At 50.3% G+C, this 22,749-nt stretch overlaps 1 protein-coding gene across 1 annotated transcript in view; it reads left to right on the forward strand.

The window, feature by feature from the left end:
• The window catches only part of LOC118214643 (CUB and sushi domain-containing protein 1-like), a 247,803-nt gene that overhangs the window by 215,680 nt on the left and 9,374 nt on the right, over positions 1–22,749 (forward strand). The window contains 16 exon segments of the mRNA XM_035394776.1: positions 216–410; positions 2,283–2,456; positions 3,061–3,234; positions 6,358–6,531; positions 12,514–12,702; positions 13,341–13,514; positions 16,810–16,992; positions 17,096–17,272; positions 18,521–18,700; positions 19,922–20,095; positions 20,312–20,485; positions 21,253–21,326; positions 21,564–21,675; positions 21,771–21,796; positions 21,798–21,951; positions 22,663–22,728. Of these exon segments, the coding sequence (XP_035250667.1) occupies positions 216–410; positions 2,283–2,456; positions 3,061–3,234; positions 6,358–6,531; positions 12,514–12,702; positions 13,341–13,514; positions 16,810–16,992; positions 17,096–17,272; positions 18,521–18,700; positions 19,922–20,095; positions 20,312–20,485; positions 21,253–21,326; positions 21,564–21,675; positions 21,771–21,796; positions 21,798–21,951; positions 22,663–22,728 (2,400 nt within the window).

Genomic DNA, 22,749 nt, shown 5'->3' on the forward strand with positions numbered 1-22,749 from the left:
TGTGTAGCGCAGTGAGGAGTAGCGGGAGGGCTGCTTATTTCCACGGCCCGCTGCCCTCTGCCACCAGCGGTCCACTGTGTCAATAACAGGCTCTGTGGCTGGACACGGCTGAGGTGTATTTCTGAAGTCTGTGGGACAGGAAACCTAGGGCACTTCAGCTCCGGTTTTAGCTAATGGAATGGCTCTGCTGTGACCTTTGACCTCTTGCGTTTCAGTGGTGACCTGCCCTGACATTGGCCTGTCCTCAGTGCACCATGGGAGATGGAGGCTGATCTACGGCACCCACAATCAGTTCAACGCGGCGATGATGCTGACCTGTGACCCCGGATACTACTACAGGGGTCAGAGGGTCATTCGTTGCCAAGCCAACGGGACATGGGATTACCCCAACCCTAGACCTTCCTGTAGCAGTGAGTATACACATTGTCAGCTTCTCATGGGCTGGTTTGTAAAAGTGAGTGCACATGGTCAGTTTCTAATTGGCTGGCCTGTAAAAGTGAGTAAACACTATCAGCTTCTCATTGGCTGACCTGTAAAAGTGAGTAGACACATTTTCAGCTTCTCATTGGTTGTATCAGCACATTCGCATAGGCAGGTGCTCATTGGCTGTAACAGTCAGGATATGCAGATTATGAACTTCTCATTGGCTGGTCTGCCTCCAGCTGCTCCCCTGCTACACCAGTGACCAATCTGCTGGGGATGCCAGTGTAGGTTAAATAACCTCTAGGATTGGCCCAGGGATGTCTGCTTTGACAGAATACACACGGAATGCAAATAATTCCTTTTCCCCAGCCAGTGACCTGATATTAAACAAATAACGCTGTATTATTAATGTGTGTATTGCGTGGCGGTGGGGTGAGGGGGCGGGGGTGGGGTTGGGGGGGGTGGATGGGCAGGTATGGCTGCATTTATTGAAGTTAATACTATATACTATAAACGCTGGGGAGGCTGATGAGTTTTCAGGCTCTGAAAATATGTTTTTGCTGTTTGCCATGGCTTATGAGTTTTGGGGCTTTGTTGAAGCTGAAGTGTTTGCGCTTTTATCAAAGTCGACATGTACTGTGTTTTAGTTTTTTTGTTTGTTGAAGCTGAAATGATCTTTGTTGAAGATGAAATGTTTTTTGTTTGTTGAAGGTGATGTGTTAGGAGTTTTATCACAGCTGGCACATTCTGTGTTTTTGTTGAAGCCAGTGTTTTGTTCGTTGAAGCTGAAGTGTTTTTTCTTGTTGAAGCTGAAATATGTTTTGTTTGTTGAAGCTGGTGTGTTTTTTGCATGTTGAAGCTGAAGTGTGTTTTGTTTGTTGAAGCTGAAGTGTTTTTTGCTTGTTGAAGCTGAAGTGTGTTTTGTTTGTTGAAGCTGAAGTGTTTTTTGCTTGTTGAAGCTGGTGTGTTTTTTTGCATGTTGAAGCCGAAGTGTGTTTTGTTAGTTGAAGCTGAAGTGTGTTTTTTGCTTGTTGAAGCTGAAGTGTGTTTTGTTTGTTGAAGCTGAAGTGTGTTTTTTGCATGTTGAAGCTGAAGTGTGTTTTGTTAGTTGAAGCTGAAGTGTGTTTTTTGCTTGTTGAAGCTGAAGTGTGTTTTGTTTGTTGAAGCTGAAGTGTGTTTTGCTTGTTGAAGCTGAAGTGTGTTTTGTTTGTTGAAGCTGAAGTGTGTTTTGCTTGTTGAAGCTGAAGTGTGTTTTGTTTGTTGAAGCTGGTGTGTTTTGCCTGTTGAAGCTGAAGTGTGTTTTGTTTGTTGAAGCTGAAGTGTGTTTTGTTTTGTTGAAGCTGAAATGTTTTTCGCTTGTTGAAGCTGAAGTGTGTTTTGTTTGTTGAAGCTGAAGTGTGTTTTGCCTGTTGAAGCTGAAGTGTTTTTTGGTTGTTGAAGCTGAAGTGTGTTTTGCCTGTTGAAGCTGAAGTGTTTTTTGTTTGTTGAAGCTGAAGTGTGTTTTGCTTGTTGAAGCTGAAGTGTTTTTCGCTTGTTGAAGCTGAAGTGTTTTTTGTTTGTTGAAGCTGAAGTGTGTTTTGTTTGTTGAAGCTGAAGTGTGTTTCGCTTGTTGAAGCTGAAGTGTTTTTCGCTTGTTGAAGCTGAAGTGTGTTTTGTTTGTTGAAGCTGAAGTGTTTTTTGCTTGTTGACGCTGAAGTGTGTTTTGTTTGTTGAAGCTGAAGTGTGTTTTGTTTGTTGAAGCTGAAGTGTGTTTCGTTTGTTGAAGCTGAAGTGTGTTTTGTTTGTTGAAGCTGATGTTATTCTCTCCTGAAGTGGCCGTTCTCTTGTTTGTTCATGGTTGCCTTGTTTCACTGTGGCAGTTATTTCCTGTGGGACTCTGGGAATTCCAGCCAATGGGAATAAGATTGGAACCCTGACGGTGTATGGAGCCACTGCCATCTTCTCATGCAATACCGGCTACACTCTGGTGGGGGCGCAGGTGCGAGAGTGCCTGTCCAACGGCCTGTGGAGTGGAACGCCAGCTCGATGCCTGGGTACGCCTGTCCCGGGCTGATCTGCCTTCATCTGGCCCAATCCGCACTGATCTGTTCTGATCCGGTTTGATCCGGCTTGATTTAGTCTGATCCAGTCTGATCTGCTCTGATCCAGATTCGCTTCGAGCATGACTGCTCTGCACTGATGCACCATCTTTTTTCCCCCTTTTCTGTGTGTATGTGTGTGTGTGCGTGCGTGCGTGTGTGTGGTTGTGTGTGTGTGCGTGCGTACGTGTGTGTGTGTGTGTGTGTGGTTGTGCATGTGGTTGTGGTTGTGTGTGTATGTGTGTGTGTGTGTGTGGGTGGGTGGATGTGGATGTATGGCTGTGTGTGTGTGTGCGTACGTATGTGTGTGTGTGTGTGTGTGTGCGTACGTGTGTGTGTGTATGTGTGCGTGTGTGCGTATGTGTGTGTGTGTGTGTGTGTGTGGTTGTGTGTGTGTGTGTGTGCGTGCATATGTGTGTGTGTGTGTGTGTGCGCATGTGCGGTTGTGTGTATGTGTGTGTGTGTGTGTGTGCGTGCTTGCATATGTGTGTGTGTGTGTGTGTGTGTGTGGTTGTGTGTGTGTGTGTGTGTGTGTGCATACATGTGTGTGTGTTCTCAGTGGGACACTGTGGTCCTCCTGAGCCCCTGGTTAATGGGCAGGTGGTGGGGGAGAACTATAACTACCGGGGCAGTGTGGTGTACCAGTGCAGCCCCGGCTTCCGGCTGATCGGTGTGTCCGTGCGCATCTGTGAGCAGCAGCACCGCTGGTCTGGCAGACCCCCCGTGTGTGTCCGTGAGTACCCCCCGATCTCACCTGGGACCGAGCTCCACCCCCTACCTGCTCTCTGTCACAGCCCATCTCACCTGGGACAAAGCTCCACCCCCTACCTGCTCTCTGTCACAGCACATCCACCTGGGACAGAGCTCCGCCCCCTACCTGCTCTCTGTCACAGCCCCTCTCACCTGGGACAGAGCTCCGCCCCCTACCTGCTCTCTGTCACAGCCCATCTCACCTGGGACAGAGCTCCGCCCCCTACCTGCTCTCTGTCACAGCCCATCTCACCTGGGACTGAGCTCCGCCCCCTACCTGCTCTGTCACAGCCTATCTCACTTGGGACTGAGCTCCGCCCCCTACCTGCTCTCTGTCACAGCCCATCTCACCTGGGACTGCGCTCCGCCCCCTACCTGCTCTCTGTCACAGCCCATCTCACCTGGGACTGAGCTCCACCCCCTACCTGCTCTCTGTCACAGCCCATCTCACCTGGGACAGAGCTCCGCCCCCTACCTGCTCTCTGTCACAGCCCATCTCACCTGGGACTGAGCTCCACCCCCTACCTGCTCTCTGTCACAGCCCATCTCACCTGGGACTGAGCTCCGCCCCCTACCTGCTCTCTGTCACAGCCCATCTCACCTGGGACAGAGCTCCGCCCCCTACCTGCTCTCTGTCACAGCCCCTCTCACCTGGGACAAAGCTCCGCCCCTCACCTGTATCCTCTGCATGTCCTGGTCTCTTAGTCCTGATTCCCCCCCACCCCCCACCCCCCCTAACGGGCGAGAAGCTGTTCAGTCCTGAGAACAGCTTTGCTGACCTTCTCTACTTGTTCTGCTGATTATTTTATTGGAAACTGATTTTAGATTTTTTTTTAATGAAGATTGCTTTAAGCTTTGGTTCTTAAATGTGGTTTAACATTTTAAATATGTAATGCTGCCATTTTTAAGGAAATACACCAAACCATCGGCATCCAGGCCGGTGAGTCTGCCAGCGTTGTCTCATTGTGAGACGCGGCTGACTGCTTCAGAAATGAACAGTTCACAGTTTACATTCCACTTCCAGGGAAGTGCGTTTTGCAGAAGCACTGGCTGTACATATTTTCTTAATTACCCCGGAGTGCATTTCCACCCGAGCGCTAATTACTCAGACAAACAGCCGCCCGCTTTTAAAAGCTTGATGAAATTTTTGTCCTTGATGTTCTGCTGTCTCGTGTATTAGTCCCCCGCGGGGGAGGGGTGGGGGGGGGGGTGGGGGGGGGGGGGGGGGGGCCGGCCCCTCTGCTCCTCACCTCCGTGTCCCTCTTTCTGGGGAGGAGGATAAACTGCTTCTGAAATCACATCACGCCTCCTCCCCCTGTCTCACGCTGTCTCTGAGCTGCATCTGGCCATGTGCTGCTTTTAGCTCTCCCTCTCATTCTCTCCCTCCCTCCCTCTCTCTCTCTCTCTCTCGCTCTCTCTGTCTGCCTCCCCTTCTCTCTCTCTCTCATTATCTCTCTCCCTCCCTCTCTCTGTCTCTGTCTCTCTAGCTCTCTATCTGCCTCCCTTTCTCTCTCTCACCCTCCCTTTCTCTCTCTCTCCCTCCCTCTCTCTGCCTCCCTTTCTCTCTCTCTCTCCCTCTCTCTGCCTTCCTCCCTCTTTCTGTCTGTCTCTCTCGCTCTCCCCCCTCCCTCCCTCTATTTCCCTCTCTCTCCCTCCCTCCCTCCCTCCCTCCCTCTATTTCCCTCTCCCTCCCTCCCTCCTTCCCTCTATTTCCCTCTCCCTCTCTCTCTCCCTCCCTCCCTCCTTCCCTCTATTTCCCTCTCCCTCTCTCTCTCCCTCCCTCCCTCCCTCTATTTCCCTCTCTCTCTCTCCCTCCCTCCCTCTATTTCCCTCTCCCTCCCTCTCTCCCTCCCTCCCTCCCTCTATTTCCCTCTCCCGCTCTCTGAAAGTTCTGTAGTTACTTGACCTCAGCGTGCCCCGCTGTGCAGATACTGTTCTGGTTTCTATTAAACGACGGGTCAGGATATGAATTTCATCTTGTAAGGAGATAAAGAATTTTCAATAATTTCCTATTTCCATCAGCTCTGGCATTTTCCCAGTTTAGAGGGTGATGGATTATTAATGTCAGACATTATTTATTTGTGTTCCTACGTTGACTCTTGGGGATAATCTCTTTCCGACTCTTTTAAGATTAGGACCTGGCTGTTTACACTCCAGTAAATTCTCATTTTCCCTCAGAACTTTAATCAATGCAGTTTTCTTGCATTTGGACGGCCCTGGCTGCGGTTTCCCGGGTATTTATGTTTTATTAAGGTGCTGCAGCATTGATTTTTTGCTGCGGTGGTTTACCTGCTTCCTCCGCTTCCTGTCAGAGCTTCACTCCTGAGGCGGGGGTCTGGCCGCTGAGAGCCGCGCATGAAATAAACACGCGTCTGAAAAATACATTTTTGGGGAAATTTTCTGTAACGTTTAGTCCTGCTAATCCTGCTCCAGTGGTTCCCAACCCTGCTCCTGGAGATCTACCTTCCTGTAGGCTTTCACTCCAGCCCTAACAAAGCACACCTCATTCAACAGCTAGAGATCTACCGTCCTGTAGGGTTTCACTCCAAACCTAACAAAGCACACCTCATTCAACACCTAGAGATCTACCGTCCTGTAGGTTTTCACTCCAGCCCTAACAAAGCACTCCTCATTCAACAGCTAGAGCAGGGCTGCCCAACCCTGCTTCTGGAGATCTACCGTCCTGTAGGTTTTCACTAACCCAAACAGAACACACCTCATTCAACAGCCAGAGCAGGGCTGCCCAGCCCTGCTCCTGGAGATCTACCGTCCTGTAGGTTTTCACTAACCCAAACAAAGCACACCTTATTCAACAGCCAGAGCAGGGCTGCCCAACCCTGCTCCTGGAGATCTACTGTCCTGTAGATTTTCACTCCAAACCTAACAAAGCACTCCTCATTCAACAGCTAGCGATCTCATTGAGCTGCCAATTATCAGAATCAAGTGTGGAAAATTAGGGTTGGAATGAAAACCTACCGGACGGTAGATCTCCAGAAACCGGGTTGGGAACCTCTGCCCTGTTCTGCGTTTTCTGAATCTGTGCTCTCCTGTAGGGCCCCCGCTCTGTTTATTTACTGTCTGTTTGTCTTTATCTGTTTCTGCACAGCCATTACCTGTGGTCACCCGGGCAACCCCACTAATGGCATGACCCATGGCGCCAAGTTCAACCTCAACGACATTGTTCAGTTTGTGTGCAACACCGGATACAGCCTAGAGGGGGCGCTCACATCCCACTGCCAGCCCAACGGCCAATGGAGCAACTCTCTACCGACCTGTAAAAGTGAGCACTGTGTGTGTGAGTGCGTGTGTGTGTGGGGGGTTGTGTCTGTGTGTGAGTGTGTGTGTGTCTGAGTGTGTATGAGTGTGTGTGTGTGTGTGTGTGTATGTGTGTGAGTGCGTGTGTGTGTGAGTACGTGGGTGTGTGTGTGTGTGAGTACATGTCTGTGTGTGTATGAGTGTGTGTGTGTGTGTATGAGTGTGTATGAGTGTGTGTGTGTGTGTATGAGTGTGTATGAGTGTGTGTGTGTGTGACCTGCTTAAAGCAGCCACAGTGTATTGAAGGCTCTTTTTGCTGTCCTGTAGATAAGGCTTATGTGGCCTTTAGAGAAAAGTGAAGAATTGAAATGAGTGATTTAATTATTAAGTGATAACTGCAGGTCACGGGTTTGGCAGATTGGATGGGCTGTAACATTTAAGCCTGACAAGCCTATCGCACCCGCATCTCCATGGCGACCTGTTCACTCAGGGCGTGTCAGGTGGGGAGTGCTTTTGGAAGGATGGCTCTGGGAACGATGGTGCTTTATCGCCCAGTGACGGGCTCTATCTGACAGCTCTGAAACGTCTCTCTCTCTCTCTTCTGTGTGAGGCCCGCTCGCTCGGCCTTCTGTGGGTTTTTAAGCAGAGTTAAGATGTGCTTAGAATCACTGGGAAGTGGGAAGAACCGCACGCTCCACCTTTTCAAATCGCCATGGAGATTTCTCTCCAGGACCCAATTTCAGACTCGCGTTTGAATGTTTTATTCAGCCACGGAGAGAACCGCTTCAGTTTCTGAAACCTCTCTGGACACTGTGTGTGTGTGTGTGTGTGTGTGTGCGTGTGTGTGTGTGTGTGTCTGTGGGGGTGTGTATGTGTGTGTGTGTGTGTGTGTGTGCGTGCGTGTGTGCGTTAATGTTTGGCCCAGTCGCTCCCCTCTCTGGACACTGTGTGTGTGCGTGTGTGTGTGTGTGTGTGTGTGCGTGCGTGCATGCGTTAATGTTTGGCCCAGTTGCTCCCCTCTCTGGACACTGTGTGTGTGTGTGTGTGCGTGCGTGTGTGTGTGTGTGTGTGCGTGCATGCGTTAATGTTTGGCCCAGTCGCTCCCCTCTCTGGACACTGTGTGCGTGCGTGTGTGTGTGTGTGCGTGCGTGCGTGCGTGTGTGTGTGTGTGCGTGCGTGCGTGCGTTAATGTTTGGCCCAGTCGCTCCCCTCTCTGGACACTGTGTGCGTGCGTGTGTGTGTGTGTGCGTGCGTGCGTGCGTGTGTGTGTGTGTGCGTGCGTGCGTGCGTTAATGTTTGGCCCAGTCGCTCCCCATTCTCCTCCGGCATCACACGACTGCACGCCATGTCGCCATGCCGACAGCAGACGCAGACTACCTTGGGTGGTTTGTTTGAGAAGAAGATTAAACTACTGCTTAACTTCAGTCAAACAGAATTTATTTTTCCTTTTTTCCTGGTAATGACATTTTCCTTTCCTAATTTGTGGAGTAAAAGGCTTATTGCTGTTATAATGACGAAGAGGGGGTTTGTGGGTAATGCGCGGTGGCGTGTTTGGGTCTTACACCGCACTCATGTCATCATTAAGCCTCTTATTCTGGATCAGTGGCTCCATGGCGGTGCAGTCAGCGGAGATCAAGGTTCTGTGAGTGATCCATGATTCTGTGAGCTGCCTGAGCACTGTCCCAAATCTGCCCATTTAACACTGTACCTGCTTAACACCCACTCCAATTAACACTGTACCTGCTTAACACCCACTCCATTTCACACTGTACCTGCTTAACACCCACTCCATTTAACACTGTACCTGTTTAACACCCACTCCAATTAACACTGTACCTGCTTAACACCCACTCCAATTAACACTGTACCTGCTTAACACCCACTCCATTTCACACTGTACCTGTTTAACACCCACTCCATTTAACACTGTACCTGCTTAACACCCACTCCATTTAACACTGTACCTGTTTAACACCCACTCCATTTAACACTGTACCTGTTTAACACCCACTCCATTTAACACTGTACCTGCTTAACACCCACTCCATTTCACACTGTACCTGTTTAACACCCACTCCATTTCACACTGTACCTGTTTAACACCCACTCCATTTAACACTGTACCTGTTTAATACCCACTCCATTTAACACTGTACCTGTTTAACACCCACTCCATTTAACACTGTACCTGCTTAACACCCACTCCATTTAACACTGTACCTGTTTAACACCCACTCCATTTAACACTGTACCTGTTTAACACCCTCTCCATTTAACACTGTACCTGTTTAACACCCACTCCATTTAACACTGTACCTGTTTAACACCCACTCCATTTAACACTGTACCTGTTTAACACCCACTCCATTTAACACTGTACCTGTTTAACACCCACTCCATTTAACACTGTACCTGTTTAACACCCACTCCATTTAACACTGTACCTGTTTAACACCCTCTCCATTTAACACTGTACCTGTTTAACACCCACTCCAATTAACACTGTACCTGTTTAACACCCTCTCCATTTAACACTGTACCTGTTTAACACCCACTCCATTTAACACTCTACCTGTTTAACACCCACTCCATTTAACACTGTACCTGCTTAACACCCACTCCATTTAACACTGTACCTGTTTAACACCCACTCCATTTAACACTGTACCTGTTTAACACCCTCTCCATTTAACACTGTACCTGTTTAACACCCACTCCATTTAACACTGTACCTGTTTAACACCCACTCCATTTAACACTGTACCTGTTTAACACCCACTCCATTTAACACTGTACCTGTTTAACACCCTCTCCATTTAACACTGTACCTGTTTAACACCCACTCCATTTAACACTGTACCTGTTTAACACCCTCTCCATTTAACACTGTACCTGCTTAACACCCTCTCCATTTAACACTGTACCTGTTTAACACCCACTCCATTTAACACTGTACCTGTTTAACACCCACTCCATTTAACACTGTACCTGTTTAACACCCACTCCATTTAACACTGTACATGTTTAACACCCACTCCAATTAACACTGTACCTGTTTAACACCCTCTCCATTTAACATTCAACACTACCTGTTTAACACTGAGCACCCACAACATTTGATAACTGCTCCATTTTGCAACTGTCCAGTGTGAGATTGGCTAAGTCTTAACACCAAGTGTGTAAAACCTGACTCCCTGAACAATCTTCACTTTCACACCTGTTCTGTTTCACAGTCTCTCATTTTCACACCTGTTCTGTTTCACAGTCCCTCTTTTTAACGGCAAGCTCATTAGCAGCAGACCCGCTTGGCACATTGTTTGTTTAACACTCGATTAACACGCAGACACATAATCTCCGAGCACATTTCACACCTTGCTACCTGTCCTTGGGTGATGACCTGTGTGTTGATGTTCATGGTTAAATGCTTCACGATGTGGTCCACGATGTGAGCTGCACAGACCCTGGTTATGTGTGTGTGTGTGTGTGTGTGTATATGTTCCTGTAGTTGTGAGCTGCACAGACCCTGGTGTATGTGTGTGTGTGTGTTCCTGTAGCTGTGAGCTGCATAGACCCTGGTTATGTGTGTGTGTGTGTGTATTGTGTGTAACAGGTGTGTGTGTGTTCCTGTAGCTGTGAGCTGCACAGACCCTGGGGTGTGTGTGTGTGTGTTCCTGTAGCTGTGAGCTGCACAGACCCTGGTGTATGTGTGTGTGTGTGTGTATGGTGTGTAACAGGTGTGTGTGTGTGTGTGTGTTCCTGTAGCTGTGAGCTGCACAGACCCTGGTTATGTGTGTGTGTGTGTCTGGTGTGTGTGTGTGTGTGGTGTGTAACAGGTGTGTGTGTGTTCCTGTAGCTGTGAGCTGCACAGACCCTGGTTATGTGTGTGTGTGTATGGTGTGTAACGGGTGTGTGTGTGTGTGTGTTCCTGTAGCTGTGAGCTGCACAGACCCTTGTTATGTGTGTGTGTGTGTATGGTGTGTAATGGGTGTGTGTGTGTGTGTGTGTGTGTTCCTGTAGCTGTGAGCTGCGCAGACTCTGGGTGTGTGTGTGTGTGTGTGCGTGTTCCTGTAGCTGTGAGCTGCGCAGACCCTGGTTATGTGTGTGTTCCTGTAGCTGTGAGCTGCGCAGACCCAGGTTATGTGTGTGTTCCTGTAGCTGTGAGCTGCACAGACCCTGGGTATGTGTGTGTGTGTGTTCCTGTAGCTGTGAGCTGCTCAGACCCTGGTTATGTGTGTGTGTGTGTGTGTGTGTGTGTGTGTGTTCCTGTAGCTGTGAGCTGTGCAGACCCTGGTTATGTGTGTGTTCCTGTAGCTGTGAGCTGCGCAGACCCAGGTTATGTGTGTGTTCCTGTAGCTGTGAGCTGCGCAGTCCCTGGTGTGTGTGTGTGTGTGTGTGTGTGTGTTCCTGTAGCTGTGAGCTGCTCAGACCCTGGTTATGTGTGTGTGTGTGTGTGTGTGTGTGTTCCTGTAGCTGTGAGCTGCGCAGACCCTGGTGTGTGTGTGTGTTCCTGTAGCTGTGAGCTGCGCAGACCCAGGTGTGTGTGTGTGTTCCTGTAGCTGTGAGCTGTGCAGACCCTGGTTATGTTTGTGTTCCTGTAGCTGTGAGCTGCGCAGTCCCTGGTGTGTGTGTGTGTTCCTGTAGCTGTGAGCTGCTCAGACCCTGAGTATGTGTGTGTGTGTGTGTGTGTGTTCCTGTAGCTGTGAGCTGCTCAGACCCTGGTGTGTGTGTGTGTGTGTGTGTTCCTGTAGCTGTGAGCTGCGCAGACCCTGGTTATGTGTGTGTTCCTGTAGCTGTGAGCTGCGCAGACCCTGGGTATGTGTGTGTTCCTGTAGCTGTGAGCTGCGCAGACCCTGGTTATGTGTGTGTTCCTGTAGCTGTGAGCTGCGCAGACCCTGGTTATGTGTGTGTTACTGTAGCTGTGAGCTGCGCAGACCCAGGTTATGTGTGTGTTCCTGTAGCTGTGAGCTGTGCAGACCCTGGTTATGTTTGTGTTCCTGTAGCTGTGAGCTGCGCAGTCCCTGGTGTGTGTGTGTGTTCCTGTAGCTGTGAGCTGCTCAGACCCTGAGTATGTGTGTGTGTGTGTGTGTGTTCCTGTAACTGTGAGCTGCGCAGACCCTGGTTATGTGTGTGTTCCTGTAGCTGTGAGCTGCGCAGACCCTGGTTATGTGTGTGTGTGTGTGTGTTCCTGTAGCTGTGAGCTGCGCAGACCCTGGTTATGTGTGTGTGTGTGTGTTCCTGTAGCTGTGAGCTGCGCAGACCCTGGTTATGTGTGTGTTCCTGTAGCTGTGAGCTGCGCAGACCCTAGTTATGTGTGTGTGTGTGTGTTCCTGTAGCTGTGAGCTGCGCAGACCCTGGTTATGTGTGTGTTCCTGTAGCTGTGAGCTGCGCAGACCCTGGTTATGTGTGTGTGTGTTCCTGTAGCTGTGAGCTGCGCAGACCCTGGGTATGTGTGTGTGTGTTCCTGTAGCTGTGAGCTGCGCAGACCCTGGTTATGTGTGTGTTCCTGTAGCTGTGAGCTGCGCAGACCCTGGTTATGTGTGTGTTCCTGTAGCTGTGAGCTGCGCAGACCATGGTTATGTGTGTGTGTGTGTGTTCCTGTAGCTGTGAGCTGCGCAGACCCAGGTGTGTGTGTGTGTTCCTGTAGCTGTGAGCTGCGCAGACCCTGGGTATGTGTGTGTGTTCCTGTAGCTGTGAGCTGCGCAGACCCAGGTGTGTGTGTGTGTGTGTGTGTGTTCCTGTAGCTGTGAGCTGCGCAGACCCTGGTGTGTGTGTGTGTTCCTGTAGCTGTGAGCTGCGCAGACCCAGGTGTGTGTGTGTGTTCCTGTAGCTGTGAGCTGCGCAGACCCAGGTGTGTGTGTGTGTGTTCCTGTAGCTGTGAGCTGCGCAGACCCTGGTGTGTGTGTGTGTTCCTGTAGCTGTGAGCTGCGCAGACCCTGGTTATGTGTGTGTTCCTGTAGCTGTGAGCTGCGCAGACCCTGGTTATGTGTGTGTGTGTGTGTTCCTGTAGCTGTGAGCTGCGCAGACCCTGGGTATGTGGAGAACAGCGCTCGGCAGGTCCTCCCCAGCGGCCCGCTGCGTTTCAGCTTCCAGGCTGCGGTGTCCTACACCTGCAGCCCCGGCTACTACCTGCTGGGCACCGCCTCCCTGTCCTGCCAGGGGGACGGAACCTGGGACCGCTCCAAACCCAAATGCCTCCGTGAGTCCCCCCGTCCCGTCCGTCTGCGTACTGCACCCTCTTAACAACACCCCACCCCCCCACTCTCTGTGTGTCTGCTCCGTCACTGTGTGCTTCCTGTCTGATTATCACTCTCTGTCTGTTTCCTGTCTGATTATCACTGTGTGTCTGTTTCCTGTCTGATTATCATTGTGTCTGTTTCCTGTCTGATTATCACTGTGTGTCTGTTTCCTGTCTGATTATCACTGTGTGTCTGTTTCCTGTCTGATTATCATTGTGTCTGTTTCCTGTCTGATTATCACTGTGTGTCTGTTTCCTGTCTGATTATCACTGTGTGTCTGTTTCCTGTCTGATTATCATTGTGTCTGTTTCCTGTCTGATTATCACTGTGTGTCTGTTTCCTGTCTGATTATCACTGTGTGTCTGTTTCCTGTCTGATTATCACTGTGTGTCTGTTTCCTGTCTGATTATCACTGTGTGTCTGTTTCCTGTCTGATTATCATTGTGTCTGTTTCCTGTCTGATTATCACTGTGTGTCTGGGTCCTGTCTGATTTTCACTGTGTCTGTTTCCTGTCTGTTGGATGTGCTTGGCATCTGTCTTGCTGTCTGTTTATTTGCTGCATGTTTAATTTCTGTCTGTCTGTTTTTTCCCTGGCAGTGGTGCTGTGTGACCAGCCCGGGGTTCCGCCCCATGGGCAGGTTTCTGGGGACGGACGCACGGTGGGCTCTGTGGTCCGGTACAGCTGCGCGGCCCAGCATGCCCTCATAGGGAACGCCACCCGCATGTGCCAGCTGAACGGGCACTGGAGCGGGTCTGTGCCCCACTGCTCTGGTACTGAACCTTTCACCTGCTGCCTGGTACACTCACACACACATCATACATACACTCACACTCACATCATACATACACTCACACTCACATCATACATACACACACACATCATACATACACTCACACACATCATACATACACTCACACACACATCATACATACACTCACACTCACATCATACATACACACACACATCATACATACACTCACACACATCATACATACACTCACACACACATCATACATACACTCACACACACATCATACATACACACACACTCACATCATACATACACACACACACACATCATACATACACTCACACTCACATCATACATACACACACACATCATACATACACTCACACACATCATACATACACTCACACACACATCATACATACACTCACACACACATCATACATACACACACACTCACATCATACATACACACACACTCACATCATACATACACTCACACACACATCATACATACACTCACACTCACATCATACATACACACACACATCATACATACACTCACACACATCATACATACACTCACACACACATCATACATACACTCACACACACATCATACATACACACACACTCACATCATACATACACACACACACACATCATACACACACTCACACACACATCATACATACACACACACACACATCATACATACACACACACTCACATCATACATACACGCACACTCACACACACATCATACATACACACACATCATAAATACACTCACACACACATCATACATACACTCACACACACATCATACATACACTCACACACACATCATACATACACTCACACACACATCATACATACACTCACACTCACATCATACATACACACACACACACATCATACACACACTCACACACACATCATACATACACGCACACTCACACACACATCATACATACACACACATCATAAATACACTCACACACACATCATACATACACACATCATAAATACACACACACACACACACATCATACATACACACTCACTCACACACACATCATACATACACTCACACTCACACACACATCATAAATACACACACACACACATCATAAATTCACACACACACACATCATACATACACGCACACTCACACACTCATCATACATACACACACACTCACACACACATCATATATACACACACATCATAAATACACACACACACACATCATACATACACACATACTCACACACACATCATACACACACTCACACTCACACACACATCATACATACACACACACACATCATAAATACACACACATCATAAATAAACACACACACACATCATACATACACACACACACATCATAAATACACACACACATACTCACACACACATCATACATACACGCACACTCACACACTCATCATACATACACACACACACACACACTCACACACACATCATACATACACACACACACACACTCACACACACACCCATACACACTCACACACACCCACATACACACACACACACACACACACATACACACACACACACTCACACTCACACACAAACCCATACACACTCACACACCCACATACACACACACACACACACACACACACACACACACACACACACACACACACACACACACACACACACATACACACAGACGCACGCACACTCTTGAATGCTGTCTGGGCTGCTGCTCTAAATGGGTAATGGAGGGGGTGGGGCTTGTTGTCATTCTCTTTAACATGAGCTTTTTCCAGCTTGCAAATGAGTGCCGCATGTGGAATGATTTTGAAAAGCTCAATGAAATCAGTGTTCAGTGCAAAGTACGTGCTGCCAAACTCGCGTACCACTCGTCGACATCAATGATGTTCACCCACCCAAGAACCCAATATCCAAGGCTAAGGGATCACAGCGAGCAGGCACCCAGCTGCAGAGTGAGACCTCATCAGTGTGGCAGCTGACCAGCTGAAACCACAACACATTTAACAGCTGAAATGGTGACGTAGGACATGCTCCCCATAGGCGTGATAAAGGACGAAGGGTTTCGGGATCTACTGCCATTTGTTGATCCTGAATATACTCCTGTGCGATGTATTATTGTGTGAAAAACCATCACATCTCGTTTTGAATGTAGTGAAGCAGCCGCCTATTTCTATAGCAATCCAAGTCCGACAATGACAAGCTACTAACTGCAGAGCATGGATGTGTGGACTGCACTAACTGCAGAGCATGGATGTGTGGACCGCACTAACTGCAGAGCATGGATGTGTGGACCGCACTAACTGCAGAGCATGGATGTGTGGATCGCACTAACTGCAGAGCATGGATGTGTGGACCGCACTAACTGCAGGGCATGGATGTGTGGACTGCACTAACTGCAGAGCATGGATGTGTGGACCGCACTAACTGCAGAGCATGGATGTGTGGACCGCACTAACTGCAGAGCATGGATGTGTGGACTGCACTAACTGCAGAGCATGGATGTGTGGACCGCACTAACTGCAGAGCATGGATGTGTGGACCGCACTAACTGCAGAGCATGGATGTGTGGACTGCACTAACTGCAGAGCATGGATGTGTGGACCGCACTAACTGCAGAGCATGGATGTGTGGACCGCACTAACTGCAGAGCATGGATGTGTGGACCGCACTAACTGCAGAGCATGGATGTGTGGACCGCACTAACTGCAGAGCATGGATGTGTGGACCGCACTAACTGCAGAGCATGGATGTGTGGACCGCACTAACTGCAGAGCATGGATGTGTGGACCGCACTAACTGCAGAGCATGGATGTGTGGACCGCACTAACTGCAGAGCATGGATGTGTGGACTGCACTAACTGCAGAGCATGGATGTGTGGACTGCACTAGCTGCAGAGCATGGACGTGTGGACCGCACTAACCTGTGTTAACCTGTGCAGTGAGGGAAGCAGCATACAGTCATTCTGGAGAAAATATAGCAAAGCTTATTTCTTACTTTCTAAAGGCTTTAATCTTGTGATCCCCGCTGATTCAATTAGTGGTGTTTTTATTAACGTACCCTACATCAAACGGTAAAAAAATCATCAGTCGGCTTCAGACAGCAACTAGTCGATGGTCAGAAATGTGTAGTGTTCACATCCCTAGTAATATCTCTGTATCTCCCTCTCCCTCTTCCTCTTTCTCTCTCTCCCTCTCCCTCTCTCTTTCTCTCGTTTCCCCCCTCTCTCTCCCTCTCCCCTCTCCCCCCTCTCTCCCCCTCCCCCGTCTCTCCCCCCTCCCTGCAGGAGACTCAGGGGGTGCGTGTGGAGATCCGGGGGTCCCGGTGCGGGGGATTCGGTTGGGGGAGGAGTTTTCCGTGGGGAGCACACTGAGGTTCAGCTGTGAGCCGGGGTACTTCCTCAGGGGCGCCCCCGAGCGCACCTGTCACCCCAACGGCACGTGGGGGGGCACCCAGCCCGAGTGCCACGGTAAGAGCCCCGGCTCCTCGGACCCAGGGGACGGGGGGGGTGCTGGTGGGGGGGGCAGATTCGCTCTGAAATTCGGTCAGACTCACACACCTCTCTCTCTCAGTTCTGTCCTGCGGCAATCCTGGAACTCCCCGGAATGCCAGGATCTTGCTCCATGACGAGCCGGTCTTCTCCCGCTCCATCACCTACGCCTGCCGGGAGGGGTACTACTCCTCCGCCCTGCTCACCCGCCACTGCACCGTCAACGGCACCTGGACCGGGAGCATGCCCGAGTGCACAGGTACACCCCCCACTGTGCCCCCCCCCCGCTTGCTGTGCCTCCGCCTGAGCCTGTAGTGAGCTAGCATCACACCGTCCGCAGCATGGGGCAGTTTACACAGGGCACCCACTCAGCACTGCGCTCTACACACCCATCCATTATGATGTCATAATGGGTGCAACTCAAAAGGAAGTTTATTAGCTGACTTGTTTTATTGGTTGAATTGAATATGGCTCATTCTTTTATTGGTTTATTTGGTTGGTTTGTGGATTTTTTTGACAATTCAGGCTTTTTTCCTGGATACAAATCTGCAACAGTGCCATCCTAGCAACTGCTTCACACCCGAACATTAACTTCCCAAGTGTGCCACTTAAAACTGGGCAGTATTTTTTAATTTAAGATGTGGAGCGATGTGGAGCTAATTTACTGTTGAGTCCAGAGAGGCGTACTGCTGTAAATGCATGCGTACATCTAGAAACAAATTTAGTGTTGGAGTGAGATTTTGGTGTGGATGGGTGCCAGGGGTGTAAAAAACAGGTTTGTAGCAAAGCCCATTAAATCAGAGGCTCCATTTTAGAGCAAGCGCTCCTCTGCCACGATGCTGCCGGCCCACGCTGTCTGTAGGTTTGTGTTCCAGCAAAACACTTATCCAGCAGAGCCTAATGACTGTCAGCGCTAAGCTAATTTAGCCCCCGGGCTAATGGCTGGCTCCACAGGGCTTTTAGCAGGTCTGCGGAACACAGGGCTGCTGAATTGGGGGTTAAGTAATCCTGATTTAAAGGGGACTGTAAAAGGCTTGTTTTTTCCTGGCCCCTCCAATGCTTTACTGCTTCCACCTTCGCCGTGTTTAGGAAAATCGCCCAGTTAAGTATGAGATTGACTGGGTGCGGTTTGCATACCACTGTGAAACTCAGTGAAACACAGTTAAACACAGTTAAACTCAGTGAAACACAGTTAAACTCAGCTTGCAGCTGTGGAGGTTCCCAGCAGGTTCCTGTGCTGAAGAGTTCTGCTGATCGAACGCTGGTGTCAGTGCTAAATTTAAAATGTAATTTAAGAGCAAAGTGTGGAGTGATTGGCTCCATCACTAAACACAGATTGCTTTGTAATGGGCCTTTACTTGCTGCTCTGCTAAGTGCCTAAGTGTAAATGTAATGAGTTTAATATCTCGGCTGCTGGCACGCTCTTTGACCGTGAGCCGTTTACAGTGATGTCATCACTCTGTGGGTCACATGGTGTGATCACATGATGTGGCTGTGTCCATCGCAGTGATAAACTGTGGAGACCCCGGGGTTCCCGCCAACGGTATGAGGTTTGGGAACGACTTCACCTTCGACCACAGCGTGAGGTTCCAGTGCGCCCCCGGATTCAGCATGGAGGGGGACCCCGCGTCCAGCCTGGTCTGCACCAAGGACCGCACCTGGAACGGGACCAGGCCCGTCTGCAGAGGTACCGTCCCGAACCGTGACCTAACACACCACCCATTAACTACCATCCCAAACCAGGACCTAACACACTACCCATTAAGTACCATCCCAAACCACGACCTAACACCCTGTCCGTGAGGTACCGTCCCAAACCAGGACCTAACACACTGTTCGTGAGGTACCATCCCAACCCACAGCCTAACACCCTGTCCGTGAGGTACCGTCCCAATCCAGGACCTGACACCCTGTTCGTGAGGTACCGTCCCAACCCATAGCCTAACACCCTGTCCGTGAGGTACTGTCCCAAACCAGGACCTAACACCCTGTCTGTGAGGTACCATCCCAACCCACAGCCTAACACACTGTCTGTGAGGTACCATCCCAACCCATAGCCTAACACCCTGTCCGTGAGGTACCGTCCCAAACCAGGACCTAACACCCTGTCCGTGAGGTACTGTCCCAACCCACAGCCTAACACCCTGTCCGTGAGGTACCGTCCCAAACCAGGACTTAACACCCTGCCCTGTGAGGTACCGTCCCAAACCTGGACCTAACACAATGTCTGTGAGGTACCGTCCCAAACCAGGACCTAACACCCTGCCCTGTGAGGACTGCGAGCGGTCTTGGAGCCCAGCAGCCCAAACCTAATTTTGCTGAGCGGTAAACAATTTAAGAGCTGTACTCTCTGAGACTTACTGCATCAGAGTCCAGGGTTAGTGGTGAGACGGAGTCCGCTCGGAACTGGTTGCTATGGAAACACTTTAATTTCTTGACTGTCACGTTGATGCTGGGTGTGCAATCTTGCACTCTGGAGCATTCCAAGGGTTGTTCTTCACTTGAGACTGGTCTCATCTTGTGCATGATCTCAGCTAATTGGCTGCCCACATGCTCAATCGCAAATGAGCTCTTTAGACCCCTCCCTAGACAGTCCTCTGTTTATTGGTTATTTAGCACTAAAAGGGATCCACAGGGACTCCTGTGTGTTTATCTTGAGGGGCCAATCACAGACTGCAGTGCTGAGAGTGATCCACAGGGACTCCTGTGTGTTTATCCTGAGGGGCCAATCACAGACTGCAGCACTGAGGCTGACTCTTAACCCCAGGAGTGCATTTGGTTGGTGGGTCAGTTGATTATGTGTCAGTCTTTTGGCTGAATTTCCTATGGGTTTGACAATGTCTGACTCTGGTGTGCCTCTCTGTCTGTCCGTCCGTCCGTCTGTCTGTCTGTCCCTCTGCCTGTGCAGCCATCATGTGCGGTTCGCCCCCCAGCATCCCGAACGGGCGGGTGGTGGGCTCCGAGTTCCAGTGGGGCAGCAGCGTGGCGTACGCCTGTGTGGAGGGATACCAGCTCTCCCTGCCCGCCTCGCTCACCTGCCAGGGCACGGGCCAGTGGAGCGGGGAGCGGCCGCAGTGCTTCCGTACGACCTACGACCTCTCACCTCTCACCTCTCACCTCTCCCCTCTCTCCTCTCACATCTCACCTCTGAGCTCTCACCCCTCACATTTTACCTCTGGCCTCTTCCTAGCCTCTTCCTCCTCCTCTCATGCTTCCTGGCCTAATGTGTTTTAAAATGTGTGTTAATAATAATAATAATGATGATGATGATGATGATGATACTAACCTGCCCCCCCAGCTGTGTTCTGTGGAGATCCAGGGGTCCCCGCTGAGGGGCGCAGGGACGATCGGGGGTTCACCTACCTGTCCTCGGCGGTGTTCTCCTGCTTCCCGCCGCTGGTGCTGGTGGGCTCGGCGCGGCGGTACTGCCAGGCGGATGGGACGTGGAGCGGGACGCAGCCCTCCTGCATAGGTGAGGGTCCCTAACAAATTCAGCTCTAACGACCTCAGAGTCCCTAACAAATTCAGCTCTAACGACCTCAGAGTCCCTAACGACCTCAGAGTCCCTAACAACCTCAGAGTCCCTAACAACCTCAAATCCCTAATGACCTCAAAGTCCCTAACGACCTCAGAGTCCCTAACGACCTCAAAGTCTCTAACGATCTCAGAGTCCCTAACAACCTCAGAGTCTCTAACGATCTCAGAGTCCCTAATGACCTCAAAGTCCCTAACAACCTCAGAGTCCCTAACAACCTCAGAGTCCCTAACGACCTCAGAGTCCCTAACGACCTCAGAGTCTCTAACGATCTCAGAGTCTCTAACGATCTCAGAGTCCCTAACAATCTCAGAGTCTCTAACGACCTCAGAGTCCCTAACAACCTCAAAGTCCCTAACGACCTCAGAGTCCCTAACGACCTCAGAGTCTCTAACGATCTCAGAGTCTCTAACGATCTCAGAGTCCCTAACCACCTCAGAGTCCCTAACGACCTCAGAGTCCCTAACGACCTCAGAGTCCCTAACGACCTCAGAGTCCCTAACCACCTCAGAGTCCCTAACGACCTCAAAGTCCCTAACGACCTCAGAGTCCCTAACGACCTCAGAGTCCCTAACGACCTCAAAGTCCCTAACAACCTCAAAGTCCCTAACGATCTCAGAGTCCCTAACCACCTCAGAGTCCCTAACGAGGTGAGCACGGGGGAAATGACATCATCACTCACCTGAGCCTGGCCTGTGTTTCAGACCCCACCCACACCAGCTGCGCCGACCCAGGGGCGCCTCTGTTCGGACATGTCAACAACTCTCAGGGCTACCAGGTAAGCCTGTGTGTGTGTGTGTGTGTGAGCGAGTGTACGTGTGTGTGTGTGTGTGTGTGTGTGTGTGTGTGTGTGTGTGCGTGAGTGTGTGTGTGTGTGTGAGCGAGTGTATGTGTGTGTGTGAGCGATTGTATATGTGTGTGTGTGTGTGTGTGTGTGAGAGAGAGAGAGAGTATATGTGTGTGGATGGGTGACTGTATTTCTCTCTCTCTCTCTCTCTCTCTCTCTCTCTCTCAGATCGGCAGCACGCTCTTCTTCAGCTGTAGGAAGGGCTACCTGCTTCAGGGCTCCATCTCCCGCACCTGCCTGCCCAACCTCACCTGGAGCGCCACCCAGCCAGAGTGTGTGGGTAAGACCCGAATACCCCCCCCCCCCAGTCTGTCCTGCAGCCACTGGTATAGGCACAGAGAGCTCACCCCCCCCCCCCCTCCTCTGTTGCCCCAGCGCACCACTGCAGTCAGCCGGACCTGCCCCCCCCATGCTGACGTTAGCGCTATCGAGCTGCCCTCGGTGGGCTACACCTTCATCTACACCTGCCAGCCAGGCTTCTACCTGACCGGCGGCTCGGAGCACAGAACCTGCCGGTCCGATGGGAGCTGGACAGGAAAAGCCCCGCTCTGCACAGGTACTGAACACCTGCACAGGTAAACACAGCTCTGCACAGGTACTGAACACCTGCACAGGTAAACACAGCTCTGCACAGGTACTGAACACCTGCACAAGTAAACACAGCTCTGCACAGGTACTGAACACCTGCACAAGTAAACACTGCTCTGCACAGGTACTGAACACCTGCAGAGGTAAACACAGCCCTGTGCAGGTACTGAACACCTGCACAGGTAAACACAGCTCTGCACAGGTACTGAACGCCTGCACAGGTAAACACAGCCCTGCACAGGTACTGAACACCTGCACAGGTAAACACAGCTCTGCACAGGTACTGAACACCTGCACAGGTAAACACAGCTCTGCACAGGTACTGAACACCTGCACAGGTAAACACTGCTCTGCACAGGTACTGAACACCTGCACAGGTAAACACTGCTCTGCACAGGTACTGAACACCTGCACAGGTAAACACTGCTCTGCACAGGTACTGAACACCTGCACAGGTAAACACAGCCCTGTGCAGGTACTGAACACCTGCACAGGTAAACACTGCTCTGCACAGGTACTGAACACCTGCGCAGGTAAACACAGCCCTGCACAGGTACTGAACACCTGCACAGGTAAACACTGCTTTGCACAGGTACTGCACACCTGGACAGGTAAAGCCGCTGATGTGTGACAGTTCTGAAGTGATGGTTGTCTTACAGTTTGTTCTTTTGCTTTTCAGCTGATAACAGACCGAGTGGTACTACCTTTGGAACGATTCAAGAGTCACCCGATCCTAAACTCCCAGGTGAATATAATGTGCTTAAAT

The sequence above is a fragment of the Anguilla anguilla genome, chromosome 1 (genome assembly GCF_013347855.1).
Source record: "Anguilla anguilla isolate fAngAng1 chromosome 1, fAngAng1.pri, whole genome shotgun sequence".
Lineage (NCBI taxonomy): Eukaryota > Metazoa > Chordata > Actinopteri > Anguilliformes > Anguillidae > Anguilla > Anguilla anguilla.